This window comes from Cibotium barometz, chromosome 31 (genome assembly GCF_041138505.1).
Source record: "Cibotium barometz isolate CiBa-2024 chromosome 31, ASM4113850v1, whole genome shotgun sequence".
Taxonomy (NCBI): Eukaryota; Viridiplantae; Streptophyta; class Polypodiopsida; order Cyatheales; family Cibotiaceae; genus Cibotium; species Cibotium barometz.
The window spans coordinates 54,815,029-54,835,327 of record NC_141076.1 but is presented as its reverse complement, the minus strand read 5'-3'; the positions used below and the strand labels follow the sequence as shown (position 1 = coordinate 54,835,327).

The 20,299-nt window shown below is 47.0% G+C and overlaps 1 protein-coding gene across 1 annotated transcript in view; it reads left to right on the top strand.

Annotated features, from left to right (window-relative positions):
- Positions 1-20,299, top strand: part of LOC147621060 (magnesium transporter MRS2-2-like) — a 131,059-nt gene that overhangs the window by 63,128 nt on the left and 47,632 nt on the right. Inside the window, exons 3-12 of the mRNA XM_086825309.1 lie at positions 4,174-4,250; positions 4,465-4,536; positions 12,312-12,455; positions 12,577-12,636; positions 12,730-12,811; positions 13,155-13,222; positions 19,598-19,691; positions 19,792-19,851; positions 19,973-20,058; positions 20,171-20,212. Of these exons, the coding sequence (XP_086681435.1) occupies positions 4,174-4,250; positions 4,465-4,536; positions 12,312-12,455; positions 12,577-12,636; positions 12,730-12,811; positions 13,155-13,222; positions 19,598-19,691; positions 19,792-19,851; positions 19,973-20,058; positions 20,171-20,212 (785 nt within the window). The remainder of the gene's footprint in view (positions 1-4,173; positions 4,251-4,464; positions 4,537-12,311; positions 12,456-12,576; positions 12,637-12,729; positions 12,812-13,154; positions 13,223-19,597; positions 19,692-19,791; positions 19,852-19,972; positions 20,059-20,170; positions 20,213-20,299) is intronic.

Genomic DNA, 20,299 nt, shown 5'->3' with positions numbered 1-20,299 from the left:
TGACAACTTCCGCGAAGTGGGCAACTCTACCGGTTACACTCCAAGTTGGATATCCATCCCTTACTGCAGAGGAAGAGCTGGGCTCAAGTGCAAAATGGTATTCTAATCACAGACTTTTTGAAGGAGAGATGGACTGAAGTGTAAAGCATAAGATAAGAATGAGTCACAGGCATAAAGATCCTGGTGTTCCATAAACATGTCTGCTGTTGCATCCTGGCCAAAGTTGTCGCCTCCTAGAAAGTGAAGATGTTTTGTCCAGAATGCTCCGATCTTGAACAAAACCTGTTTGAGTGTCATGGATCAAGTCGGGGAGGAAAGGGTGAAGTCTCCAGCTGATGGCCTTGGCCAAAATCTTGTAGGCGGCGGTCCCAAGAAGGGTGATGGGTCTCCACTGCCAAATCTCAAGTGAATCAGACCCTCTGAAAGCCTCTCTGGCATGGCGCTTGTGGTCATAATCTCGTTGAAGGTTGCTTGAAGGTCGCCTTCCATGAGATCCCAGTGGCGAAGAAAGAAGGAAACTGGAAGCCCATGCACCCCCGAGCATTTGCCCCTAGGAAGAGTCGTCAAGGCCTCCGCTAGCTCCTCTGTTGTGAAGGGAGTCAATAGGAAGGTCCGGAGAGTGGGGGGAACCACCTCTCTCGTGTGATGCTAGATCCTCTCTCGCGCATCCACCACCTGTGAGGAGGGATCTAAAAAAATTTGTGCAATGGCTCTCACATGTGGGGGTGGGGGGGGGGAGTCAGGGATGATAGCTCCATCATGGCCTTGCAGCATGCGAATACCATCTCTTGGACTGTGGGAGCCGGCAATCTCAAAGAAATCCTTAAGCCGGCCTGGGTCGAGAAGGAAGCTTTGGCATGGTATTTGTACTCCACCCTCCTCTCCTCTATGGATCTGAGCTCTATACAGGCGGTAGCGAGCTAACTCTCAGTCCATAGGCTTTCTGGGGAACTCTCCTGAAGTTGTTGCAGAGAAGCAAGACCTCGGCAAATGCTCCTCTCTTGCTCACGGAATCCTGCCAATGTGCTCAGTGTTGCCTCTTGTATTAAACTGCTAATCTCTCCAAGGCTTGCATCCAAATTATCTGTGGCGGAAGAACCTGAGGGAAAATTGAGTCCCTCCCATATATGCTCTATCCTGCCTGCAGATCTCAGAGTCTTGTATGAGGCTGTCCGGAATCCTAGTGCTCAAGTGTCTGTCCTGTCTCTATGGGTCCTCCGAGGACAAAATAACCGGAGCATGATTGGAGAAGGCAGCGCCTGCCAAGAATCTATCATCCACATAGAATCTATCAAGTTGAGAAAGATTGGGGCCGGTGCTCCTCCTGTTAGACCGCGAGAAGCACAGACTCTCGGGGCTGCATCCAAATTTTGGCAAGTGCCAAGTGTCTTGTCCCTAAAGTGCCAGGATCAACTCCTCCCAAGTAGAGTACTTTGAGCCAAAAATTGTAGCTATGCCTCCTCCGAACCTATTCTCTGCTGACTCTATCATGTTAAAGTCCCCACCCATGCACAAAAGTCGGCCTAAGGGAGGGATTGACGAACTGTACTCCAGAAGGTGGCTTTTCTTGCAGCGACGTTCAGAGCATAAACATGAAGGAAGCCCACATAGTCCTTGCCAATCCTAATGGTAACCCATTGAGCCCGCCTAGTGTCTATGATGCCTGAGCCAACTATTGCCGGCAAGAGCTGCTTATTGATGACAGAAATACAAACTTCCCCCTGCGTCTCGGGCCAAAAGAGGGAGGCCAAAGAGTGACTTTTGCCTAGTAAAATCCTCCCGCATGATGGGTACACGCCCCTATGAAAGATGGTGCTCATGGAGGAAAAGAATATCAATGGGTCCCCCAACTGTTGCTTTATGGAGCTCTCCTCTAAGGACGTGACGCTTTCAAAACATTTAGGCGTCCCCAAACGCTGAATGTTCCATGAGGCAATCCACATATCAATATTTGTGGGAGGCGGAATTATCGGAATTGCCTTTCACGCAGGTTTCGATAGGGACTAGTCATAGTCAGTCCTGAAGCTGTGCGAGGTGGGCACGGATCCTGTCCTCCATGTGTCGGCACTTTGTCCGAGCTCAAGAGTAAGCATACTCTGAACTCCACCTATCGCAATGCAAGTACCTGTAGGAGGGGGGCAGGGGTACTGCTACTGAGATATGAAGGAACACAAAGAGCAGCATCTCCAAGTTGGAGGACACCACCTCCCCATCGTGATCTCTATGAATTGAGCCTCCCAGCTCCATACGAGCCAGGGGCCAAAGATGGGTAAGCACGTCGGTGATGCACAGATCATGTGGATGATGCAAAAGCTCCACTTCCTGTCCTTGTATGGTGGCAGACACCGACTCCGAATCCCAATCTATCCCCGAGGCTGCACTCAAGGGAAAGGAGAAGATCATCATACAACTCTTTGGCGTGGATGGCCTGGAGTGATGAAACACCACACAGATCCGAATGGGAGCCATCGTCTCCATGAAAATATCAGTTCCTTCGACAGGGATACATCTGAAGAAACTGTAATCCATAGGTTGTCCTAGGACCCTGGGGGGAGGAGGGGGGGGGGTGGGGCGCACATGGCGACTCTGGTGGGAGAGATCTCACCGGGGAGGCAACGATGGTCATCTCTACTCGCTCTGAGAAGTGAAGAATCAAGCGCAGACTGAACTCGCAGGTTGTCTCCGCTCCGGTTCTGGCGTGGCTAGAGGTCGGCGAGAATGCTTAGGAGGGGGTGTGGGCTCTAAAGAGGACGGGGCAGGGGGGCTGTGTTGCAGGGAGAGTCGGAGACGAGGGTTGGGGTCCAGGGATGTAGAGGGGGTGGGGGAGGAGGAGGATGAGGATGAGGATGGGGAAGCTTGGAAGAGGGAGAGGGAGCGCCAGGGAGGAATCCTCCGGAGTGAGGAGGGGCCCGCCAAAGGCTCGGTGGAACCAACCGGCCTCATTGCAATCTAAGAACGTGAAGAGGAATCTTGGGGGGGTAACAGCCTCCAAACCGTGGGGGGCGGGGGGGGGGGGGGGCGCCGTCGGGCAGTTGCTACGATAAATGCTCAAAACGGTTCTTTGACAGAATTTTATCCTCCTGTGCTCTGCTAGCTTGGCGCAGTCGGCGGTGTCGCTAAGTCGGTTGGCAGCTCTACCACTCTCCAGTGTCAGTGGCGGTTGCGGTGGGATCCGGGTGCTCTGTTGCCTGAGGGCTTGTATCCCTCTTAGCCCCTTGAGGAGGATCTGAGTTGGGGCCCGCGGGGGGGGGGGGGATGTTGGGGAACCACCGGAGGCTTTCTCCTGTGAGGACAGGCTCTAGCGAGATGTTCCATTTGCCTGCATATGAAGCATTGACCTGGGAGGCCAGAGTTCTCTATTCCCTGCAGAATCGGGGCTCCTCGGAGCCCGGCCGCCCGAGCGAGGGCCGAAGTAGCATTCCATCACTCTCCCAATAGCACCACCAATCACCGGGAGAAGAGGAAGGTATTCCTTCTTGAGGCCTGGGAAGCAGACTAACACGGGAAAGCCTAAAATGCCGGCCAATGGGTCAGATGTCGGGTCAAAGCCGTGCTGCCACCTTGCAAAGAAGGCTTGGGCTGTATGCAGTGCGACGGGGCTCAGCTGCATGACTCTGTTTGACGCCCCAGTGAGTCAAACTCAACCTAGTAGTAGACGTGCCCCAAAGGATGAATATTAGTAATCTTTCTAGGTGCTCCAAGGAGGCTAGCTTGGAAAAGATCCATGAGCTGTCCGCGCGGGGTGGCTACGGACAATCTTGCACACCCCTCTAGGGATGGGACTGTCAAAGTGAGGAGCTGGAGGTCCGCTTCAGAAAAGGATAGGCAAGGGATGGTGGCCTTGGTTGGGGATGATGGAGTGGTTGCCATGGAGTCCTCTTGAGGGATGAAGACTAGAAGAGGCTAAAGCTTGCTGAAAGATAACGATGCCCAAGAACTGAAAAAAACTGCCTGCTAATTATGGAAGGGAAAAGTTAAGAATGGGGTGACGGTTGGTGTAAAGGATTGACATTTTCGAAGAGGAACATCTACATTACTTCAAAGGATACTTAATCCCTCATTGTGCTATATAAAGTCTTTATAAATTGTGAGGTTCTGTCAAGTCTATGCGCGTGTGCACGCGCACGTCTCCTTGGAACTCAATCAGTTATCAAGAACTTTGTTCTTTTGCAGGTATTGGTGAGAATGGAGAATGTGCGGGCATTAATCTGCAAGAACCATTGTTTGCTTTTTGATGCTCATCGTCCACGGTTTACTTCTGTACTTGCCTCTCAGATGCTCAAATTTGAATGTTCCATTAAATGTTTCGTGTTCATTGTTGGGTTGAACACTTTCATCTCTCCTTTATGGATTTTGCATAAGAGGGATCATCTCAGAATATTTTGGCTCCTGTGTATGAATGTCTTGTTGGAATTCACTTTGGTTGTCATCTTGACATTTTCTTTTTTGTGAACAACTTTGTAGAAAAGGTTCTTTCAAGTTACCACCAGTTGAAGGAGATGCAGCAAAACAACGCATTTCAGAGCCATTGCATCAGTAAGTTCTCGTTATTGGCATAAACACTAAACATTGAATGTTGAAAGTTTGTTGATTTACCAACAAGTTGATATATGCCCAAGGTTACTGTCTAGTGCTCGCTACCTTCCAAGGCTCGCTTAACACTTTGAGAGTATCAAAGACATAAATGAGAAAAAAATAGCTTTCATGTATCTAACTTCAAAGATTGAGATTTTCCCAGAAGTGTGCTCTTTTTTGAACCGGTGTGACCTATAGTGAATACATGGGTATCTAGGCATGTCACGTGTATGAAACTCTCCTTTCTGAGTGTAAAGTTCACCTGAGTATGATCTTCCTGCAATCAGTGGAAAGACCTGAAACTTCTCTCTCAGTAAGCATTGTGTCCACCCATCAGAGTCCACACTCTTTTGAAACAAATTGAGCAAGGTATGCTTAGTTGTTGACGAAAACATAACTTTGCCTTCCATGAGCTTTCGGTATATGTCCTTTCTTTCCTGCCTCCCCCTCTCTCTTTCGCTCTTGGGCCCCTACATTTTGTTGACCTCACTAGATGGACAAAGCCATTGGTCGTAGAAGAGCCACCTCAACCACTCAGCCTGCCAGATGTCTCCTTGGAGAGAGCACTCTAGTTTCACCAGGCTAGACATTCGAGGTCTACTGGACCGAAGAGATCATCCACATTGTGGTCATAAATACAGAGGCGACACATTAACCTCCTTTTTTGGCCAGATAGAGGACTTCTTAGATGTGCAGTTTTTTTTTCCCCTGGGATAAAGATCCTTCTATTAGTTACCGAGAAAAACAACCAAAATGGCTAAGTACAAATCCGTCCCCAAAGGGGAACCGCCAGTTAAGATGAACAAAGGGGAGGATGCACTTCTCCTCCGGCTGGCTGCTCTAGGAGGAGAAGGCTATCTCATACAATGGGGGAGGGGGAAATAACCACACAGGTGGTTTGTAATGCCATCTGGGCTTGCCACCACTATCTGTAAGAAAGGGACCGTGCCGCCAGATCCTGAGGAAGGCTGCCTGACGCTTCCTCATGCGGTCTGAGCCGCCGTGAAGCTGCCCCCACTAACCATAGAGGGTATGAACGATATCATGCCAGATGCTCCGGATAGACTCCATTGGTGGGATGAGGGTACCTTCGATGGCTTCGCTACATTGAGTTCTGCAAATTTTCCACATGGCTATACTACAAATTTCCCATCTCTGGCAAGAACATGGGGTCTAGCGACTAGTAGGTGGAGCAAGAACTGGCATAGGGGAAATATGAAGGTGAGAGACCTGAAGGGCTAGTCCCCCACCTTCCTTCTCATATGGCACGATGATGATTGCGGCCTCAGTGGCCCAAGCAACACTGCCCCACGTATCATTATGGTTGGGATTCTGATCCATAGTGAAAATCTATAGGATCCTCTGCTAGACCTGCTGGGCCTTTGGGCAATCCCAAAGAGAGTGACACTAAGATTCGTGGGGATGGCCACACCTCTGACATAATGCTGGTCTGCCCCCAATGGCCACTCAAGTGCGAATTGCTAAGCTCCAATATACTAGTTCCCACATGGAAAGAGTGATCTTCCACGGCCGAACGCTGTCCCACATACGCTTCCAGAAATCTGCGAGAAAATGCGGCAGGGGGGCCTGGGATTGCGCAGTTGGAATGCCCTCCATATCTGACATCTGAATCTTTTGCCCCAGCCGTGCAAGCAAAGAAGGTGGTACCAGGTGACTCCTCTCTCCTTTGGATCCTTCCATGTCCACTCTCCCGGGTCCCACTGGAGACTTGTAACAGGCCGGCTGTCCCACATCCATAGCCACCATAGTCTCTCTCTGGCCACCTCGGCTGGTGGAGGGTCGATGTGCCGCTCATGTGCGTGACAACCAATCACCCTCACCCTCTGCATGGTGCATTCCTTGAGGTTGTCTAAGGGGGTCTGTGATCTCTCCAGTCTGCCCCATGAAGCCCAATAGAGAAGGTGAGTAGAGCGGAGTACTCATCTGCGCCATGAATTGCTAGGGGTATACCGAGCCTGGTGAATACTCCCAACCATTGCGGGGAGAAGGATTTGGTATCGGGGCCAGCCACTTTGGAGGGACGAAAGAGTCGATGTCGAGGCTAAGTCGGTCTTTGCCACCATGGATCCCAATAAGGCTCTCTACTGAGCCTATGGGGGTAGCTCTCTGAATGCAAGCCAATCTCCAAGTTACCTAGCGGGGCTTGTACTGAAGGCTCCCCATGATACGTGTGTGCAAGCCTCGAGCATGTGACCACTAGGCAGACGGACCAAAGGATTCGAGATCAAAGCGTGCCGGGGCCGCTCCTCGAAGGCTACTGAAGTTGATTGCTGCAAGGCCGGCCTGAGATGTTCCCAAGCATGCAAGTGATTGGCTGCAAATCTGTCCCCAAATGCTGGGCTAAAGCCACGTGCCCACATCTTTGTGAAGATCCATCTCGTGCTCTGAGGCCAAGGGCCTCCTAGGGTCGGAGTGCGGGCGGAGATCCTAGCCTGGAGGAAGTCCTTCCAAGGCTCACTGCCCTAGATGTGCAGTTATTATCACTCCAATCCACATGCTTTAGCTACTGCATAGGTTTGACGGAGGATCCTTCTCCTATACATGATGGGGCCGCACACCGTGCATTTTCACATGGAGGCAGTGGCCTCGGTGATAGATGCAGCCCTGGCAAGCTTCTATGAGGAGGTAGTAGGAGGTCAAACTCTAATGATCTCGGTGCAGGATAGATGTAGTACCTACTCCATACCTATCGCCAAAGACCTGGTCTTCAAGCACAAGTCAGAGATGGGAGATCATCAGCAGCATTGTTGCTTGGCATATATGGCGGGCCCGTTTTTGCAGCGAGGCCATTGAAGGCACTCTTTAACACACTCCCCCCCCCCACCCCAAAAAAAAAGGAAAAAAAAAAAGAAAAGAAAAAGCTGAGTACATCCACACCATTTGGACTGATATCATTGGGGGAAGCTTCTTAACTTGAAGAAATTTTCAGTTTCATTTTGTCCTTAATTTTTGGGACTTCTTTTGGTTTGTTAATAAAAAACAAAAAAAAAAAACTCCTGCATGTCTCTGATTGTAGACATAGGGTAGAATGCTAACCCCAAATCCAACTACAAAGAGACCAATGTGGTCAGGTCATGTATGACAACTGTTTGAGAAATTAAGGTGAAGGTGTGCAAGTCTTGGAACATTGTTCATCCAAACATAGTCCTCTTTCCATGCTTGGATTAGCCATTCTTGGCCCAAGAAGGGGATTGTAACTCGCGGCGGTGCCCGGGGGACTAGGGCCTTTGACACACTTGTTGATACCATCAATGCATATTAAAACATTTAAACATTTAAACATGGCCACAACCTTAACACATATCCATTATCACTTTGCATAAAACATAAAAGCTGGACAAAATATCCACAAATGCTGAAAATGGAGCTTGCACGTGTGACACCGCATAGAGGCCGGAATGGGCCGACCCCCCCTTGGAGTATTTTATTATCCAAGGAGAATAATATCATGTACAAGCTTTGAGGGCCTTACTCTCCCCACGGGAGATGCCGGATTATCCATATACAAATGCCATAACACAGCCCAACATGAGGCAACCAAGCCGGAACATAGGCTGTAGAAATGCCGAGCCAACAATATAATCCATATACCTCCGTGTGGGTACTGATTCTTTCCCAAAAACCACGGGTCTTCATGCAATAGAGCTGGTACAGCAAGTACAACTCTCCATTCAGCCGGTACAGTAGGTACAATGGTTGGTACAGTCGGTACAGTGGTTGGTATAGCAGGTATAGTGGTTGGTACAGTCGATACGGTGGTTGGTATAGCAGGTACAACAAGTACAAATGTTGGTACAACATGTACAGTGACTAGTACAATAGGTACAATGGCTGGTACAACAAGTATAGAAGCTGGTATAGCTGGTACAATGGGTGGTACAGCAAGTACAAGTACAAGGACTGGTACAGCAAGTACAATGGCTGGTACAACAGGTACAAAGATTGGTACAAGAAGTACAATGGCTAGAAATCATAATAAATGATTAAATACCCTTGCCTTTAGTATTTCTTCGCGATGGAAGCCTCCAAAACAGTCCCCAATAGCCGGTATTCTTCATTGGCAGCCTTCAAGAGAGAGAGAAAGAGAGTAGCCATCATTAGGGCAGCCTGTAACGGTGGTAGAGGCTAGTGTGCAGCAAGAGAGCCTCTATTAATGAAGAGAGAGGGCTCCAATTTATAGATTGGGGCCTCCCATGAGCTAAAATGGCAAGAGAAGGCTACAATGACAAGTGGAGAGCCACACAATAGCTGAAGTGACAAGTGTGAGGCCACTTGTCTCACTTTGATCCACTTTCTAACAAGTGTCAGGCCACTTGTCTCACTTTGGTCCACTTTCTTGCCACATGTCCCAATCTAAGAGATGGGTCCTTCCATAAACTTTATCTCTATTAATATCCCAACTGGTAGACATTCTGTCATAGGCACTTTGCCAACTCTTGGTATCTACTCAATTCCAGATGTAATGACGCGAACAAAATTTGCATCGGAGTAAGGCCAAAAAATAGCAACTCTCCTAAATTTTAGGAGTGTGGTCCTTTGTATTCTAGGCTAATCCCCTCCCAAAGCTTGTACTTTCCAAATATTTAGACATCCTGGAGTCCACCAGACCCCTTTCATACTGGAAAATATCCAGGTTGGTGACATCCTCCCCAGCTTCTTAAAAGTTGTCCGCAACTTTAAGCCTCAAGCCATATGTTCAATATATAATCATGTCCCATCAAGTGGGCGAGACGAGACAGTCTTAAAAATCCAATATAACTGAAGAATCCAGGTCCCAAAGAAATAGACGAGACTAAATAAGTCTCCTGCCAATGAGGAATTGGTCCACATGACTGTTGGCATAGACACAAGTTCCGTGCCAACCAGGCGTCATGTCCACTTTACCACTTGCACTCCGTGTTGGTACTCTGACCACACCCCTTGGATGAGAGGTGGACGCAAGTAACAAGATAAAACAATCACTCACAGGCATAGATAACCTGGTGTTCCATAAGCATTTTTGCTACACATAGTTTATAGGCATTTCGGCCACCAACTCACACTACCCTCTCAAGTGCACATGTTCCCTTCCATCTGCTCTCTATTGTTCCACCCATACAAGGTAGAAACAATCTTCAAGAGAGTACGTAGGACAAGAGAACACTACACAGGGTATGTTGTGCTTGACACTACCCTCTGAAGTGCCCATGTTCCCTTCCATCTGCTCTCTATTGTTCCACCCACACATGGTAGAAACAATCTCCAAGAGAGCACGTAGGACAAGAGAACACTACACAGGGTATGTGAACAATGAGTTTCATAAGTCCAATGCATCCCAAATAAAGGGAGCCATAAAGATTAATCAATCCCAATTAAAGGGAGTCATAAACATAATCCATAAACCTGAGGGTGGATCCAAATCCCTAGAAAAGAAGTCCAGGAATCCATAGACCTGTATATCATAACTCTTACCACATAGTAGAGGTGGACTTTATCCATAAAAGCATCATATCCATGAGATATCCAAAGATTTTTTCTTTATAAACGCGGACAGATTCGTCCATAGAAATTGCTTGTGAAGCCCAATATCTATATAAATCTCGTCCAAGAAAGAAATCTCCATAGATATAATCCATCCCAATAAAGGGAGCCATAAACAATGTTTCCCTGAAACCATCTCAAGGCAAACAATAACACCTTTCTCCTTGCATGGCTGTACAAGGGTTAGTGAACTTCAAAAATACTTCATAGTAAATAGCAAAAGCACCAACTTTGCAAACTCAAAGTATACTTAGCTTTTCTTTGCCAGGTTGGTCATGAAGCCAAAAGAAATATCTCCTCACCATATCCCTAAGATATCCCGAGATATATCTCCATATAGCTTGCCTGTAAACTTGATAATATAATCCACAATATCCATATGAAAAGAGTGCTAAACGTGTGCACAGAAAGCCAACTCCATACTTAAAAGATAAATTTTGTGAATTCATAAATCCTTAGATCAACAAGCTGTCTATTGCTCATGCTCTTGCTTCATAAGCTATGAAGCGGCTGACCATGCTTAACAACAGCAATGATGGTAAGTGTGGTCCCCACTCAAGATCTTTTCTCTTCCTTATTGATAGAAGGAAGCCTCCGCTTCCAAGAAAGCTTATGCTCTGATACCAATGTAACTCGCGGTGGTGCCTAGGGGACTACGGCCTTTGACACACTTGTTGATACCATCAATGCATATTAAAACATTTAAACATTTAAACATGGCCACAATCTTAACACATATCCATTATGACTTTGCATAAAACATAAAAGCTGTTCAAAACATCCACAAATGCTGAAAATGGAGCTTGCACGTGTGACACCGCATAGAGGCCGGAATGGGCCGACCCCTCCCTTGGAGTATTTTATTACCCAAGGAGAATAATATCATGTACAAGCTTTGAGGGCCTTACTCTCCCCACGGGAGATGCCGGATTATCCATATACAAATGCCATAACACAGCCCAACATGAGGCAACCAAGCCGGAACATAGGTTGTAGAAATGCCGAGCCAACAATATAATCCATATACCTCCGTGTGGGTACTGATTCTTTCCCAAAAACCACGGGTCTTCATGCAATAGAGCTGGTACAGCAAGTACAACTCTTCATTCAGCCGGTACAGCAAGTACAATGGCTGGTACAACCGGTATAGTGGCTGGTACAGCAGGTATAGTGGCTGGTACAGTCGGTACGATGGTTGGTACAATAGGTACAACAAGTACAAATGTTGGTACAACATGTACAATGATAGTACAGTAGGTACAGTGGTTGGTATAGCAAGTACAAAAGCTGGTATAGCCTGTACAATGGGTGGTACAACAAGTACAAGGATTGGTACAGCTATTACAATGGTTGGTACAGCAGGTACAAAGGTTGGTACAACAAGTACAATGGCTAGAAATCATAATAAATGATTAAATACCCTTGCCTTCAGTATTTCTTCATGATAGAAGCCTCCAAAACAGTCCCCAACAGCAGGTATTCTTCATGGGCAGCCTTCAAGAGAGAGAGAAAGAGAGTAGCCATCATTAGGGCAGTCTGTAACGGTGGTAGAGGCTAGTGTGCAGCAAGAGAGCCTCTATTAATGAAGAGAGAGGGCTCCAATTTATAGATTTGGGCCTCCCATGAGCTAAAATGGCAAGAGAAGGCTACAATGACAAGTGGAGAGCCACACAATAGTTGAAGTGACAAGTGTGAGGCCACTTGTCTCACTTTGATCCACTTTCTAACAAGTGTCAGGCCACTTGTCTCACTTTGGTCCACTTTCTTGCCACATGTCCCAATCTAAGAGATGGGTCCTTCCATAAACTTTATCTCTATTAATATCCCAACTGGTAGACATTCTATCATAGGCGCTTTGCCAACTCTTGGTATCTGCTCAATTCCAGATGTAATGACGCGAACAGAATTTCCATCGGAGTCGGGCCAAAAAAATAGCAACTCTCCTAAATTTTAGGAGCGTGGTCCTTTGTATTCTAGGATAATCCTCCATTCCCAAAGCTTGTACTTTCCAAATATTTAGACATCCTGGAGTCCACCAGACCCCTTTCATACTGGAAAATGTCCAGGTTGGTGACAAGGATTGTGATTGATTGTGAATGCACACATTTTTGCATTTATATCTGAACTTCATAAGACAAGTTTACTCAATTTTCCATGGATGCTTAGTTTATTTATTTATTGTTGTATTTGTGCAGCGCAAGGGAAGCTTTTGCTAGTCTCATGGCAGACCATGCAAAGCAGCTTATGGAGAACCCTCAAGATCAGTTGCCTTTCCATCTTCGCATGATTGAGTGCTTGCTTGATGAGACATGCAGCTTTTTTCACCAAAAGGTTGAGAGGTATTTTTTTTTCTCATGTATATACTTGTTCTAGCTGGTCTTTTGGATGCTTAGCTCTTAGTTTTTACTTATCTTCTCGATTCAGAGAGATGTACTAACCTGGAATATTTGATAACGTAAGGTTGAAATTGGTGGCTGAAAGGATTTTGGAAGAGTTAACCAATGACGTGAGCACTGGAGGGTATGAATGTTTTTAAAGTTGTTTTTTTGCTGGATTGGCTTTGGGAAAAAAGGTGGCTGCTAATTCAGGTGTAGATATGCTCTTGGCTTGCAGATTGCAGAGATTGCTTCCGTTGAAAAGAGCTCTTACAGAAGTAGAACATGATGTTCGTGACACACATGAAGCAATGGACCAGGTTGGATTTTCTATCAATGTCCTTCCTGTTTCTTGGAAACAGTGCAGGGAAAATGGCAATAGTACAGCACATTCTGCTTAAGTTTCTCAGGATGATGCTATTTGCACATTGATTTCATGTAATTACTGATTTGTCTTTAAGATTATTGTGCTGTGTCTAGGGCAACCTTTAGTATACGTTCATTCCAGCTTAGTGGTCATGCTTGTTTTACATCTACAAGATTGAGGGGTGACGAGCGTAATTACATCGAGGTGTTTTTAAGGCACCCTATAACTATTATATGTTCATGTGTTTGAGCAGAGGTGTTCAGCTATCTGCGATTGATAGATTGGTTTGGCTGCAGATCTTAGGAAACGATGACATACTTGATGCTTTGTGTCTCAAAGGTGGACAACCATGTGTTGCAGACGGGTATGCCTTTGATGTTTTTGTTCCATAAAGATGAGGGATTTTGTGTCGGCAATTGAGCACATCGGACAAGGAAGGATTGCTCCAGATTGAAACTTTAAGCCATTAGCACACCAATTTGTGGTTATAGGAAAATGGGGAAACAGAAACAGAAATGGCATTTGTCAGGAGGCTCAAAGGGGGAAAGGCCATGTCAACAAGAAAGAGGCAAAATAGAGAGGAGGGGGAGAAGAGGGAGAGGAGAAACACATGGAGATGTAAGAAAATAGGAGAGTAAATTAAGGGCGAGTAAGGGTAAGGAGATTGGTGAGAAGAAAGAATGAGAGAAAAGCTAATATCAGTCTGAAATGGCGGGTTTTACAGGGGAAACAGAGGGTATTATTGGGAAAACAACTGATACTGTAGGGGGCCGAAACATGCCATCCTGTAAATGGAAATGGTTGAAATGCCTGAAACATGTTTAGCCTGAAACATGTTTAGGAAGTATGAACCCTTCAAAACATACTTTTTGGCCCAAAATCTGTGTGCTTTACCCATTCTTGTAACTACACAAATCCTCGAGAAGTTTGTTCCCTCCTCAGACTCCTCTCCTGCTCCCAAAATCCCTCCAATCTCCTCTGGGCTGCCTCCTGTAAGAAAATACTGACCTCCCCAAGGCCCTCATCCAAAGTGCACACTACAGATCCTGAGGAAAAGTCTAGACCCGCCCATATTTGCTCAATCTGGCTACAAATCTCGGGGTCCTGAATGAGGCTGTCTGGAATCCTGGAGCTCGCATGTCTGTCATGCCTCGATGGGTCCTCTAGGGACAGAATAACTGGGGCATGATCTGAAAATGTAGTGCCTGCCAGAATACCAACCATGCCTCTACGGCTGCAAGCCCACTCGTCAACATCAAACCTATCCAGCCGAGAGAGGTTGGGGCCAGTGATCCTCCTAGCCGATCGAGAAAAGCTAAGACTCCCAGGGCTGCACCCAAACTCTGGAAGATGCCAAGGGTCCTGTCCCCTAAGAATCAGTATCATCTGCTCTCATGCACAGTACTCCACCCTTGAGACAGTGGTCGTGCCACCTCCGAGTCTGTCCTCTATTGCCTCTATCACGTTGAAGTCACTGCCCATGCACCAAAAATCAGCCTGGGGAAGGGCCTGTCGGACAGTGCTCCAAAAGATAGCTCTACTTGCAGCCGCATTCGGGGCATAAATGTTGAGGAGGCCAATGCTATCCTCTCCAATCAAAATGGTAACCCACTGAGCACGTCCTGGAACTATGACTCTTGATCCTGTCAGAGATGGCAGAAGCTGCTCACTGATAGACACACTCCTCCGTGCGTCCCTAAAGGGCTGAAGGATGGAGACCAAAAAGTATGACTCTTGCCTGGTAGAATCTTCTCGCAGCGGCGGGTACGCCCCCAGTAAGATTGTGCTCCTGAAGGAAAAGAATGTCGATAGATCCCCCCACCATAGCTCGATGCAACTCTCCTCTAAGGACGCCTCGTCTCTGAAAGCACTGAGGCCCCCCTAAGCCTTGAATGTTTTATGAGACGATCCTCATGTCAATCTCTATGTGAGGCGGAACTACCGGAACTTCCCTCCACTCGAAGAGTCTTGGGCGCGGGCTTAGACGGGGAATAGTGACAATCTGTCTTGGTTCGGAGTCGTGCCAAGTGGGTGTGAATCCTGCCCTCCATGTACTGCCGCTCTGCCTGAGCGCGAGAGTATGCATACTCCGTGCTCCATCGATCACAATGGAGGTATCTGTAAGGAGGGGGGAGAGGTACTCCAAGAGAGGTATGCATGAACACAAAGAGCAGCACCTCTAGGCTGGAGGTCACCATCTCCCCTCCCTGGTCTCGGTGTGCTGATCCACCAAGCTCCATCCTGACCAAAGGCCATAGATGAGTAAGAACGTCTGTGATCCGGAGATCCTGCAGATGATGCAATAACTCAACTACCTGATCCTGTATGGTAGCGGCCACCGACTCTGAATCCCACTCTGTCTCGGGGGCTGTGCTCAAGGGGAAAGAGAAGATCATCGTGCCATTATCTGGCGTAGAGGGTCTAGAGTGGTGGAAGACCACACATACCCGAATAGGGGCTACGGTCTCCTCAAACCTGTCTGTCCCTTTCGTTGAAAGACACCGGAAGAAACTATAATCCACAGGCTACCCCAAGATCCTGGGAGGCCCGCCTAAAGACTCGGGTTGGGAGAGCCCTCACTGGTGAGGCCGCAATGGTCATCTTCACTGGCTCTGAGAAACGATGAATTAGGCGGCGAACGGTACTCGTTGGCTGTCTCCTCTCTGGGTCGGGGGCTGCAGGGGGCCGACGGGAATGCTTTGGAAAGGCGGAGGGGGGCCCTTTGGCTACCAATACATGCCGTATTGTAACCGATAGGGGACCCGGAGCAATAGACCAACACTTCAAATACCACTGTTTTGGAGGAGTCTGGGACAGTTTTGAGAGCTTTTCTGGGGCTAATTTGAGGCTCTATTTTGGGGCTGTTTTGGTGCGGAGTTCAGGCTGTTTTTTGGCTCTGAACCGGCGGGTTGTTTTATGGACTGTTTATGAGCTGATTCATGGGACTGTTTTGAGACAGTTTTCGGATGGCTTTTAGTGCTGTGCTTTATCTTGGCACTGGATAGATATCTGGGCAAGAGATTTGCTGATGCTTTGTGGAAAATCCGGTGCTGAATGCAGTTCTACCTTGGTTTATTGTAAAAGCTTCTATCTCAATAAAGAAGTTCCTAGGGGGGACCGACCATTCTAGCTCAGTGGGGTGTTTTTATATTATTTGTGGTTCTTCTGCTGTGTGCTCATGCTCTGTGTCTAGAAAAGAAAGCGAGAGACAAAAAGCCCAATAAAGACAAATCGGCTAGCCTATAGATGATCAGAAGCAAACCGGCGAGCTCTGTAAAGGAGTCGACCAGCCCTGTCAGGCTGTGGGAGAAAGCGACTAACCATGTGGCTGTTCTGGAAGAAGTCAACCAGCCTTGTAGAAGCTATGTCAGAAGTCAACTAGCCCTGTAGTAGCTATGAAAGAAGACGACCAGCCCTGTAGGAGCTTTGAAGCAAGTTGGCCTGCTGAAAACAGCCCTCCTACCTTGCTTTAATAGAGTCGACCAGCTATATTTGAAGTGCTGTTCCCTTTATGCCCAAAATAGGTAAACTTGCCCAAAAATATCAACTTTATGCTTTTCCCAGCTTGATGCCCAAGTTTTAGCCCAAAATATCAACTTTTGTGCTTTTCCCAAGCTTGTAGCCCAAGTTTTCTCTAGGCGCCTCCTTCTGTCCACATATATATGTCCGAAATAATAATGTGTCCAGCCTGTCTTTAATGATATGTGAACACACCGACTTATAAACATTATAAGTCACTTTGATGAATAAAATCCCATGTTGCTTTTGCTCAGAAGCCATCTTTCAAGCCAAACTTTGGCAGTAAATGCCTCAGCTTTCTTCTATGGAAAATCCTCGTTCACACATGGTGCATTACTACAAGATAGCATACCTCCTACGCAAGAACAAACAAACGGGATGGAAGAGATGTGCAGACCTTGGTTCTGCTCAGTGTGTGAAACACTGGTCAAGATTGGTGAAGGGACCAAATGGTGAGACGCATCATATAGACCATAACGGGTACTTGGTCCAAGGTGGTTCCAAACGTAGTGAACGATATGTTTAGTACGCTTGGAAAACGTTTGGAAAACGCGCTGAAAAGATTCCAAACGTAATGAGCAGGAAGCAATCCACTTTAATCTTTATTACGGGAGATAGAGCTGTAGAGTGAGAATATGTAGAGTCCACAATAGATTGGAATTTTGGGTCCCAATCTACCCACTTAAGGGCCCCCTCCTACAAACAGGAGTATTTTCTTTATTGCTTTGGAGAACTTCTTTACAATGCAGAAAGCTTGCTGATGATGGTTGATTGAGGATTCCCAAACGCAAGAATGAGGTAGACCACACGCCAGGTGAACCATCAAGCGGACTGAAGACAAATTTGAAGCCACCTCAGAAGCCACTATGCAAACCCAGATCTGCTGAGCGAGATGCAAGCCTGAAGGCTGAATGCTGAAGAAGACTTTGGGACACCTTGGGCTGAAGCACGATGAAGTGTTTTGCTAAAAAGTATGTATGCACAAGTCAGGAGATTCAAGCACACATAATTCTGCTCTTGATCACCGCTGAATTGTGAAGGAATGCGATGATTTATGCAAGGAACTGAAGGCGCCTTATATATGAACTTATATAAATGCACCTCTACATGCTGGTCGGTTTCCAGCACTGTTCTCGGCCTGTTTAATATGCGCACGACTACTGAATTTAGCATTTAATGCTATTGCTTTTTCACACGTGTGATATGGCTGGATCTGATGCTGGCTGCTGACAGGCTGTCGGGCTGGCTGACTTGGGCAGTGGGCTGGCCTATGGTTGGCCACCATGCCAAGGCTGAGGCACTTGCCCTTTTTGGGTGGCTATTGGTAGCCCTTGATCATCACCTTTTGCTTATAGTTTGATGTAGGCACAAGGTAGACTCTATATTTTTGTAGTAAATGAGACCATTGTGTAGCATGATATGAGAAAACTCTTTATGAGAACCATGCTATAATTTATGCATCTGAAGTGAGAATATAGAACCCTATCATTTTTGTTCCCTATGCTTTGTGAGTTACGTTTGCATGCATTTTTAAAGCTAAGCTCCATAATTTACAAAAAACTTGAGTCTATTTCTAGACCAAAATAGCAAAGTTACATGCTTGCTATTGACTCCTATGCAAGGATGGCCTACATGACCTGTTCTCCAACTGGGTGAAGTGAAAGACGCTCACACCTAAGGCTTGGAAAAACCTACATAGCTTGTGCCTTACATGTCTTCGGACTAGGGCTCACAATGGGGGCACCACGACATACAACAAATAATCCTAATATTCTGTACTCGTATAGCACTGATGATGAGCCACTTTGTCACATATCATGTTAGTGCATGGGCGCATGTGACATCTTTGGGTGTGCTCGATGGGCTTTGCAGTGCAGGCAGACAGGAGCAAGGTGCCTCATCTACCTACACAAAACTTTGTCTGAGGAGATCTGAATACTCTACCTGTTGCAGCAGCAGGCCCTCCTGCAAGCTGGGAAGTGCGATAACCTGCGAGAGAGCGTGCTGAGAGGCTACTCAAACTCTGATGGAAGGAATCCCAGCTACCCTGGCTAGCCTTGAGGGGGCAGTCTGGGGGGACTGTAGAACCTGCCCGACTAACTGAATGGAGGAGAAGGTGATATTCCTTCCTGAGGCCGGGGAAGCAGACCATGATTGGGAAGCTAGAAACACCTGCAAGGGGGTCGGATGCGGGGTCGAAACTGTTGTGCCATCTAGCAAAAAACGTGTGAGTGCTATGCATCGTGATGGGGCATTGCTGCATCGCGCGATCTGAGAAGACCTGGGAGCAAAGATGGACCACGGACGGAAGAGAAAACTAGTGCGGAGGGAAGGGAAAGCGGTGGAGGAGAGCTTGAAGAGGTGAGACAAGGCGGAGGGGCAGCGGACAGTGCAAAGGAGGAGGGTGGAGAGGGGGGGGTGTGGAACAGCACGAGGAAGAGCCGGGGGCAGAAGTGCAGAGGAAAGCGGGCAGGGCAAAGCAGAGGAGGAGGTTGGAATGGCGCACAGAAGGATGGGCTCAGGGCAGCACAGAGGAAGGCGGGCTGTGCAGGGAGGTGAAGCATAGGAGGAGGGGCGGAAGCGGAAAACAAAGGTGGGTGAAGTGGAGGCGAACAATGGGAGTGGGATGGTAAGGGCGAAAAGGGAGAAGGGCGATGGGTGAGGACAGAGGGGGGAGTGGAGGTGCAAGCTTGCTAAAGGGGGGAGCTCCAGCTTGTTACAAACTTCAGTCCATTGAATTTTTGAGTCTCATTGTCTTATGCAACTTGCAACTTACAAGAGTATTTTAAAGTTTGAACTTAGTACATGTTGCTGCTCTACTTGGACTCCCCAATACCCCCCTCTTGGAAAAGCCTTGTAGAACCTAACACCCACACCCCCCCCCCCCCCAAGCGCGTGCGTGCCATCTTTCTGCCTTCTCGAAAATACCAATTTATTTTTTCCCTGTTTCCATTTCTTGTAACTATGCAGAAAACAGGGCCTTTTGTATGAAAATAGAGTCTTTGAATTTTACTTGGTTTAGAAGTTGGGCTCTTCACAGATTTGCATTGGCATGTTTAAATAGAAAACAACCTAAAGACATGTTAATCAATGTAGAGGGTGCTTTTACATTTTCTTTTAGAATGATTTTGTGGTTTCATTGCTTCCTATATTGCATGCATACTGTTACCCCATCAAAATAACACTCTCGCAGACTCTATATGACTGAGCTTGTTGGCAGGGAAGCTCTGAAAACCTTTTTGAAGAGAGAACAGCAACAAGTGAACAAAATTCGTCAGGCAGCTGCAGACATGATTGTGTCTTACCAGCGTGAGGTAAAAACAACTGCAAATTCAATGATAATCAGAAACCTACTTTGTTTACAAGGGAAAGACTTTAGTCGATTTTGTATCCTGACGTTTACTGATTCAATAGATTGACGATGCTGGAGGCGCTCTTGAGGAGATGAGAAAGGGTATGGACTCTGCACAAGAGGTAGCCATGGCACTTAAAGCACTGTCGTGCTAAATTACACTATGAATAAATAATTTTGTATAGAAGCAGCATGGGATTGATGCAAGCACTGCTTAGTAGGATTTTGAATGGTTGCATGAAGGTGTGGGAGCTTGGGCTTGACACAACACGCAATCGGATCATAACGATGAATCTTTATATCTCCATTGCAACAGTAACCTTAAGTTTGTGAGTGATAAAAGAGTGCATGTACATGATTCTGCCATTTGCACCTCTATTGCAGTTGTTTGATACGATCACAAGTTGCTTGAAGGTTTTGATGGCCTGGGTTGCTTTGCAGAGCTACTGTACCGGCAAGCTTTTTTGGCATGAACCTTTCGAGGTAGTTATGGCTGGTAAACTCACCGTTGATATTTTTTCTTAATTGAAGCTATTTGTGGCTGTGCATCCTCTTTACACCTTATTTTGG